At 55.8% G+C, this 9,864-nt stretch overlaps 1 protein-coding gene across 1 annotated transcript in view; it reads right to left on the bottom strand.

Moving 5' to 3' along the window:
* The window catches only part of RALGDS (ral guanine nucleotide dissociation stimulator), a 31,737-nt gene extending 23,978 nt beyond the window's left edge, over positions 1 to 7,759 (bottom strand). Inside the window, 1 exon segment of the mRNA XM_011931426.1 lies at positions 7,503 to 7,759. Coding sequence (XP_011786816.1) covers positions 7,503 to 7,682 — 180 coding nt within the window. The 5' untranslated portion in view covers positions 7,683 to 7,759.
* Between the last annotated feature and the right edge of the window lie 2,105 nt (positions 7,760 to 9,864).

Raw genomic sequence — 9,864 nt, 5'->3', positions numbered from 1 at the left:
CCCGGGGCGGGACCGGGAGCCTGGAAGGGCGGGGTCTGAACAAAGAGGGCGGTGCCGGGGAGGTCGAGGGGCGCGCGTTGGCTAGGTCTCCCTAAAGGGCCTGCTGTCACGTGTGTCGTGGGGCCTTGGGTACCCCGCTTAGGCACCGTCTGCGTGTCACGCTGCTGCAGTGCGTGTGTTGTGTAGGTCTCAAATCTGTACGTGCTTATGATGTGTGGGGAAGCCGCCCTGGTGTCGGCTACCCCGAATTCCAGCAAAGCCTCTCCCCAGCTCTGTGGCCTTCCACAAGTTGCTTAACTCCTCTGAGCCTCACTGTTTCTTCATCTGGAAAATCTGGGTAGTGAAAATGACTTCCTCAAACAATTGCGGGGAGGATGGCATTACGTAAGGGACATAAAGCACTCAGCACCTGCACCTGACTACAGGTTCATGCGGAGTTTGAAGAGGCTGACCATGTGTTCAGTGACCATGTCAGTGCAATTGGAAATCCTGAGTGTGGCGCTGTGTGTGCAGTGGGGGAAAGGGTCAGAGAGTGGGGCCCTACCATTTTTGGGGTAAAGCCCCACACTATCCCCTTTCAGCCTTACAGACACCCTCAGAAGAGGGGAAGTCAGGGAGGTGGGGGAGAGCAGGAGGCGCCAAGGTTGGGGCTGAGAGGCAACTGACAAGGAGAAAGGCATCAAGAGTGACAATGCTGGGCAGAGCACATGGCTGCGGGGCCTGTCAGCTGGGGCTACTTGTCGCTTGGACATCCCTGGTCTCAGGGTGGAGTGGGGCTGCTGGGCCTAAAGGGGAAGCAGGGACAGGGAGATCCTCAACTACTCTTTCTGGAAGCCAGTGAGGAAGGAAGACAACCTGGGGCTTAACAGCAGGGCCACGAGAGTGGATGAATGAATGGGACCCTTCCTCGTGCCTCACCCACCACTGGGCCTGTCCCGGCCTCAGCCCTCAGTCCTCAGGGAGGCCAGCAATCGCTGCCAGCAGCCCTGGCCATGCCAACCTCCCCATTGGTCCCTACCATTGGGCCTCAGTTTCTCCATCTGTAAACTGAGAGGGCGGGACCAGACAGCACATTCCACGAGCACACCTTGCCCCCTTCCCAAGTGCCAATCCTCAGACACCCACGGAAAACGCTTCCACTGTGACTGGAGTGAGGCGGCAGGTCATCCTTTCAGAACCAGACCCCCATGTGCACACGACTGGAAGGGCCTACTTCACAAAAATTATGGTGGTAAGTTGCAGCTGGGTAGAAGCTATACTGACTTTCATTTTACTTCCCTGAATTTCTAATTTCTAAAATCTGTATTTTAATAATCAGCTGTATGTGATAAATGCTGTTTTTGATTTTGTTTTTTAGACAGAGTCTCGCTCTGTCACCCAGGCTGGAGTGCAGTGGTGTGATCTCGGCTCACTGCAGTCTCCGCCTCTTGGGTTCAAGTGATTCTCCTGCTTCAGCCTCTTGAGGAGCTGGGATTACAGGCACCCGCCACCATGCACAGCTAGTTTTGTATTTTTCGTAGAGACAGGGTTTCGCCATGTTGGCCAGGCTGGTCTTGAACTTCTGGCCTCAAGTGAAGCGCTCTCCTCGGCATCCCAAAGAGCTGGGATTACAGGCATGAGCACCACGCCCAGCCTGTTTTTGTTTTTTTTTTAAGAAGCAAGATGGGTAGATTTGATTTGGAATGGAGATCCCTAGAGGCTGTTTAGGAAGCCTCCAAGCCCTTTGGCCAGGGAGGGTAATGTAGGTGAGGCACATTTAGAGGCAGGAGGTCCCCACAGGGCCACAAAGAGGTGACCTAGACACTGCCCTCTGGCTCTAAGCTCCTCCTCCCATCCCTTTCTCCTGGGGCCAAGCTCCCAGTGCCTCCAGAAACTGAAAGTCCAGAAGCTGCCTGCCACTGACTTTATCTCCTTCGCTAAGTGATGGGCCTGGGAACAAGCCCAGAAGGACAAGTGACTCATGAGGACACAAAAGAGTCACCACTATTCTGGCCTTGAAGGTCCTGGGTGCTGGGGCGAGGGGTGGTCCCAAGGAGGCTGGAGAGGTGAAGAGTAAAGAATTCATTGGCTGGGCGCGGTGGCTCAAGCCTGATCCAAGACGGGCGGATCACGAGGTCAGGAGATCGAGACCATCCTGGCTAACACGGTGAAACCCCGTCTCTACTAAAAAAATACAAAAATCTAGCCGGGCAAGGTGGCGGGCGCCTGTAGTCCCAGCTACTCAGGAGGCTGAGGCAGGAGAATGGCGGGAACCCGGGAGGCGGAGCTTGCAGTGAGCTGAGATCTGGCCACTGCACTCCAGCCTGGGTGACAGAGCGAGACTCTGTCTCAACAACAAAAATAAATAAATAAATAAAAGAATTCATCACAGTAAACCCTCCAACGCGGCTGGCCTGGCTCCTTCCCATCTGACTATCTCATCTACAGGAGCCAGGGTCGGGGAGGGCATTACTTAGCCAGTCCCTCCAGCTGGTGTCTGTTTTTACAAAGTTCCTCTTCCTGCCTTGTTCACCTACCTTTGGGACTCCCCTCCCAACTCCTGGGAAGCCTGATCACTGCTCTGGCTGTACATGAGACACACACACACACACATAGAGACAGAGACACAAAGATACACAGAGATGCACACGCGGAGACACATACATAGAGACAGAGACACACACACAGAGACACAGACACGCAGAGACAGACAAAGGCGCACACATATAGAGACAGAGACACACACACAGAGACATAGGGACAGAGACACACATACACACACAGAGATAGAGACACACAGACAGAGACATACATACTCAGAGACATGGAGAGAGACAAAGAGACTGGGCGTGGTGGCTCATGCCTGTAACCCAGAGCTTAGGGAGGCAGAGGCAGGATTTCTTGAGCTCAGAAATTGGAGACCAGCCTGGGCGACACAGCAAGACCCCATTCTCCACAAAAAGGGAAAAAACAAGTTTGAGATAGACACAGACACACACACAGATACAGACATAGACACATAGAGATACACACACCCGCCTAATGAAAGTACAGGTAAAGTTCCCTGCACAGGATGTGTTGCCCAGTGCCCCCAGATCGGGCAGGCCTGACTGCTCCACACTGTTAGCAACTGGGCTTGGCATTCATGGGACGCCTGCTGCATGCAAGACCCTCTCCTGAGGCCTCCTGTAAGCTCTGGGGACACCCTAACCAAGGGCAAGGCCATCCTGGGACAGCACATGTCACCAGTGGAGGAACATAGCACCACTCACAGTGTTCTCCTCAAAACCCAAACCTAAATCAAAGCAGGCCTTTGCATATAACTGCCATTTTTGGGATTACAGGGGACAGAGGAACATGTTCAACACACCACAAGGGTGCAATCCACAAATCCAGGCTGTGGGAACCTCTACAGGACCAACAACCCAGTTTCTTCAACAAATACATTTCAGAGGAAAAAGAAAGGGGAAACTAGATTAGAAAAAGGGTAAGAGACATCTAACAAATGCAACGTGTGGATTTTGGATCATGATGTCAGCAAGACAACTGTTAAAAAAAAAAAAAAAACAACAGCTACAAGACACGTGGATTGTCTGAACACTGCTGCATACTGGGTGACATTAGACATCTTTTTAGGTGTGAGAATGGTGTTGCGGTCACCAGCAGAGTTACATCTTGGGCTATCTGTGGATGGTATCACATGCCTGGGATTCATGTAAACGTCTCCAGGGATGGGCAGGGAGTGGGGCAGTGAGAGGTGAACAAGAGTGGCCCTGCACTGATGGTCGTGAAAGCTGGGAGTCTTTATGTAATTTTCTCTATTTTTGTGTCTATTTGGAATTATCCATAATAAAAGTTATAAGAAGAAAAATGGCCGGAGGCAGTGGCTCACGCCTGGAATCCCAGCACTTTGGGAGGTTGAGTTGGGTGGATCGCTTGAGGTCAGGAGTTCGAGACCAGCCTGGCCAACGTGGTGAAACCTCGTCTCTACTAAAAATACAAAAAAATTAGCCTGGCATGGTGACGCATGCCTGTAATCCCAACTACTCGGGAGGCTGAGGCAGGAGAATCATTTGAACCTGGGAGGTGGAGCTTGCAGTGAGCTGAGATTGCACCACCGCACTCCAGCCTGGGCGACAGAGAGAGACTCTGTCTCAAAAAAGAAGAAGAAAAAGGACACAGCTTGAGACTCGCCCTCTGATACCTCTGAGGCTCCCAGCAGTTCTCCAGAGAGGACTACAAACTTCTGACCTCGGGTAGTGACACCTGGCCAGGCTCACCATTTCCTGTATTACTCTCTGTGTGCTCAGGGGTCACTGATGGCATCTGTACTACAAAAGGGGTTGGGGGCCCTGCTGTGGGGACTGAGGCCGTGGGCAGCTAGAACCCAAGTCCAGATGCTCAGATGGGGCTGTCAGAGGCGGCTGGGGGCAGCCCGGGTCAACTTGGGTGGGTTTGACGCTCAAGGCCAATGACAACCCTGTACTTGGCTGTTGGAGCCTCTGCTGGGAGGAACTAGGGACTCTGGAGAGCACTAAGCACTGCCCGGAAGTGGGGGTTCTTATGAATCGGCGTCGGTCCCTTCCTCCGTCCTGCTCCAGATCATGCCCCCCACCCCCTACCTAGCCTTCCCAGGTTCCCAACCTCCCCCTGGGACATGCACCTGCCTTTCCTTGGGGGCTACAACCACAAGCCCCTGGAGAGCACAGCTGCACAGACCTTTCGGAAGCCGGGACGCTGCTCGCAGGGGAACTTAAAAAGGCAGGCTGTGAACTGACAGATGGCAGCCAGCTCCCGCCCACACATGTGTTTTGTTTGGCTTGCGAAGTGTTTTTAAAATTTTAAGCCAACAGTAAAAGGTCAGGTGATTTCATACAAAAATCCACATTTCCCACTTCTCCTGTAACTCTGGCTGACCTGACCACACCGGGTCTGTGTTCCCCAGTGTCGCCGGAAGCTGACTGCAGCTGCCTCCTGTAGCCAGGGCATGTGTGGGGATCGCTCTGACAACTGTCCCCCACTCCTGCAGTGCCCAGTGCCCGACACCCAGGGGAGTCACTGCCACCCCGGAGGGGCCACCAATTCAACATGTGACAGCCCGAAGTGGAAGGAAACAGAGGAGGAAGAGACAGAGGGGACACACAGATGGAAACTGATCCCAAGAACCAAGAGTGAGCCTGAGGACCATAGCGAGGGACAGCACGAGAGGGAGGCAGCAGGCAGACGGAGGCGAGGAGAGACTCCCTGGGCATCTTACGTCACTCCTCAGCCCCTGAGCAGCTGTCTCATTTAAGGAAAAGATGTGTTCAGGCTGGATCTCTGTGGTCCCTCTTCTCCCTGCTCCCATACCCAGACACTGTGGCCAGTGGGATCTTGATCCCACTGCCCTCAGGCAGAAGACCACTGGCTCAGTGTGGTCCTAGCTTCCCCCTCCAGGCTCCCTCTCGGCAGAACTGCTGCAGCTCCTTCTTCACGCTGCCCCTTCTCTCTGGCTGGTCCTTCCCTCCTTCTACCCGTTCCTTGGCCGGTACATCCTTGGCCAGTACCTGAGAGGCGGATCATAAAAGCTGTCCCTGTGGACCTTCAAGTCGGGACCCAAGCCTGCCTTTAGGCAGGATCCCAGGGAATGGGTTTTGGGCCTGGGGTGCAGTTCTGGGGACTGCCAGACACACAGCAGTTCAGAGCGGGAACCGGGCACAAGGCAGTGTCTGGGTGACTGTGGCCTTTGGCTATCACCCTTTCCGACCTGGGCTTGGCCAAGGCTGGGAGGAAAGGCAACCAGGTACCCAGACTCAGGTCAGGCCCTGGTGGAAAACCTGTCACCTCCTGTTGGGCAGGTGGAAGTCACTGACCCCCTTCTGTCTCTTGTGATCTATATTTAGAGCCTGGGGAGGACACGAACTGGGTGAGGCCTGGACACGCTCCTCGGTCATTTCCCAACACTGGCGTCACCATTCCTAGCCTGCCTAGGTCCTGGGGTGACCCTCTGTGGGCGGGTGAGCACACACCTTGGCAGGAGGTGACGCAGCTGGACCACGCGTGGGAACTCCCGGCACAGCGGTCGGACCTGGCTCAGCCCTACCTCCCCTGCCACTGGGTTCCTGGCAACCTCTGGTAGCTTCTTCCTCCTCCTTCTACCCCCAGGATGCAGGGGTCCCCGCAGGTGAGAGGCTGAACTCAGAGCTAGCCAGGTGAGAAGCGAAGCATCGAACCACTGAAATCTCCAGGAGACCACACTGGGTGGCGGGGTGACGGCAACCCTCTGACCTCACAGGGCGCTATCTCAGCACAACCGGAACAAGGTGTGCCGATGCCGGGAGCAGCGGAAACGGCCCTGGATGGGGATGCAGAGGGCTCCGGATCAGCCTGGGACTCGCTGTGGGGCCCTGCTGTCATCCTCTGAAAATGGGTACACCCACAGCATATTGAGAGGTAGGCACGCAGAGGAGCAAACGGGATAAATGCATCCATGGGCTGCAAACCGGGGGCCGCTCGGACAGCTGTCGCCCACTGCTGCGGTGCTCGCTGCCTGGCACCATGAGGAGTCACTGCCACCCCCAAGAGGCTGCCAATTCAACATGTGACAGCCCGACGTGGAGGGAAGCAGAGGAGAGAGGAAGACATAGAGGGAAACTGAGCCTAAGACCCAAAAGTGAGCTGGAGGACCACAGCGGGAGAGGGAGACGGGAGGCAGACGGAGGTGAGGAGAGAGAGCGGCAGAGGGGCTGCGGGGGCGCTGGGCACACCTGGCTGAGGAAGGGACCAAAGGCCCAGAGGGTCCCATAATCTCAGCCCAGTACCTGTCCCCAAGCCCGGGGGCCCTGATCAGGAGGCAGCGACGTCTATCCCACAGCTGTGATAGGCGGGGCGCATCACACCCCGAGGGGCCCCAGCATCCATGGTCTCCCCTCCTGCAGGGTGGTCAGCCGCCAGCCTGGCCCCGGGCTCCTTGGAAATGCTCCACAAAGTGCCAGCTGGAAATGTCATAGCACAGGGGGCCTTGGGATGAGCCAGTCCCGAGGGGCCATTCTTTCCTGTGGGTTTGGGGAACTCTTTTAAGATCTGGAGCACAGATTCAGGTTCCAGTGCCTGCCCTGTTTCACCTCTCGGGGCCTCCGTTTCTCCATCAGTAAAATGAGGACAGTAACCCTCATAGCACGCTCTCAGGCTTCTCAGGAGAGCAGACAGTGAAGCAGTGCACAGAAGTCCTTGGTAATCCAAGAAGCACTCTCCGGACAGAGCTGCCGGGACAGCCCACAGCCACCCTGGACCGACCCGCGGAGCACGGGGCAGCTGGGGAGGCCAAGTGGGTGCACACAGGCAACAGCAGCAGAACAGACCCCCCGTCTCCTCTCTCATACCTGAGACGGGAGATGAAGACTCCACCGCGAGTTCCAAACTCCTCCAACCAGTTCTGACGGGGAAGAAGGGGAGTCCTGGGAAAGCAACTCCCGCGCCTGCGGCCCGGCGGTGACCCACCCAGCCCCTCCCCGGCAGAGGCACTGGTTGCCCTGGAAACTCACCTCAGCGGTGGCCGGTGGTGGCAGAGGTGCCAGCCAAGGTGTCGGGCTTTGGAGAGCGGCACGGCGGGCGATGGCCCTCCTCCTGGCAGTCACCACAGAGACACAGGCAAAGAACACGGAGCCCTTCCCTACTCTGGGCACAGCAGGCCTGGCACAAACCTGGCCTGCTTCCCGGGCCATGGTGGGGCGAGAGCCAGGTGGGAAGTGGGCCCTGCGGGAGGCCCTCTGCCAGTGTGCTTGTCGCCTACGTGCCTTAGTGGAGTGGAGCACCCGAGTGCCTAGGCCTGGTGTCACCCGCGTGGCTGTCATACCTGCTCCTGTGACAGGCAGGGCCAGGAATTCCCGCTTGTACCAGGCCATGGGCCAGCCGAGGACGAGTGGAGAGGCTGCCCCAAGCTAGCCCAGCTTTCTCCCTTAATTCTCCAAGCCCCTACTCCCATTCCTCCTGTGTCAGGGGACTGGAAACCACCACACAGAGTCAGAAAGGTGACAGATACAAGTAACCAAATCAAAACAGGGCTCAGTCAGCAGAGCTACCAGGTGGATGTGAGTCTAGCCAGAGGCACTGGGAGGCAGGCAGGAGACCCCTACTCACTTGTTCCGGAAGGCTTCCCTGCCCCCTAGACCTGAGCCCCTCCATCCCTGGCACCCAGGCACGAGATTTCCTTTCTTCTTTTTTTTTTTTTTTCCTGAAATGGAGTGCAGTGGTGCGATCTCGGCTCACTATAACCTCCGCTTCCCAGTTCAAGTAATTCTCCTGCCTCAGCCTCCCGAGTATCTGGGATTACAGGCACATGCCACCATGCTCAGCTAATTTTTTTTTTATTTGTTTGAGACATTGTCTCACTGTGTCACCCAGGCTGGAGTACAATGGCGTGGTCTCAGCTCATTGCACCTTCGCCTCCTGGGTTCAAGCAATTCTCCTGCCTCAGCCTCCTGAGTAGCTGGGACTACAAACACGCGCCACCACACCCGGCTAATTTTTGTATTTTTAGTAGAGACGGGGTTTCACTATGTTGGCCAGGCTGGTCTCGAACTCCTGACCTCGTGATCTGCCTGCCTCAGTCTCCCAAAGTGCTGGGATTACAGGCGTGAGCCACCGCACTCAGCCACTTGGCTAATTTTTTTGTATTTTTATTAGAGATGGGGTTTTGCCATATTGGCTAGGCTGGTCTCGAACTCTTGACCTCAGGTGATCCATCTATGCCTTGGCCTTCCAAAGTGGTAAAATTTCAGGCATGAGCCACCACACCTAGCCACAAGATTTCATTTTAACTGGGCACAGGGGTGGGGGTTGCCAACTGTTTGTTTCATTAAGTAGGATGGTAAAAAATAATAATATCACCACCACTACTCCCACCATTCAGAAAAAAACACCACCAAAGGTAACAAGAAAGGGTTGCCATCAGAAAGAAGGGCAGCCATGAAATGAGTACATTTGGCTTTTAGAATAATTTACTAGAGTGACCACTGGAGTTGTAAACCACAACCACAACACAAAACTTACTACCTTGTCCCCATCTCTGTTTTTCTCATTTTGCTTCAAACCAGACATTGGAAGCCATCGGACGCATCCAACACACCCATCTGACAAATGGAAGATGAGCCCCACAGAGAACAGGGACTTGCCCAAGATCTCACAGGAAAACCCAAGACTCACGTCTGTCCAGCCGCTCTGCAAAGCTTGCAGACGCTCCCTCCATCCTGACCTGGGGGTAAGAATACTCAGAACCCCAACCCCAAAGCCCAGAGATGCCAGGGTGAAGTCAGAGGCCAAGGGTCTCAGCTACTTCCTTACCTTCCTGGGACCTTGGCCGGGTGGATGCCCAGTCCCTGGCTGTAAGTGGAGGGCACAGGGCAGAGAGCAGGACAGCAGAGGCAGGGAGGAGGGGGTGTGGGCAGGGGCTGTGGAGGGCCCCCACAGGCACATCAGGCCCCGGGGCCCAGCGTCCCACCCAGACACTGCCCCAGCAGCAGCTCGCTCCCCGCCGGGCTCCTCTGAGCATCTCACATCCTCTTCCGGTGGCTTTGTGGGCCTCAGGGGACCCAGCTGAGCAGGCAGTTCAGGGCCTGGGAGCTCTGCCACCCTTGGGGTGGGGACTCTCAGGGGATGTGGGTGGACATCTGGGGGTGGGGCCAGGCTGGGCTGCGGGGGCATCAGAGAAATGGAGCTAGAGGGTCATTTCAGGGGGGCCCTGGAGCAGCCACCTTCCTGCCTCCCTGGACTCACCCTGCGGCCAGAACAAATCACCTCTGCTAAAATCCCTCCACCATTTCTGTCCCACCCAGAAGAGAATCCCAAGTCTTCACCTGCCCACAGCCCCCTCCTACTAACTCCAGCTGCCAGTGTCCTCTGCTGGGA

This window comes from Colobus angolensis, unplaced genomic scaffold (assembly GCF_000951035.1).
Source record: "Colobus angolensis palliatus isolate OR3802 unplaced genomic scaffold, Cang.pa_1.0 Scaffold9, whole genome shotgun sequence".
Lineage (NCBI taxonomy): Eukaryota > Metazoa > Chordata > Mammalia > Primates > Cercopithecidae > Colobus > Colobus angolensis.
Note: the sequence above shows the minus strand (reverse complement) of the source record. Positions and strands in the feature narration are given on the sequence as shown.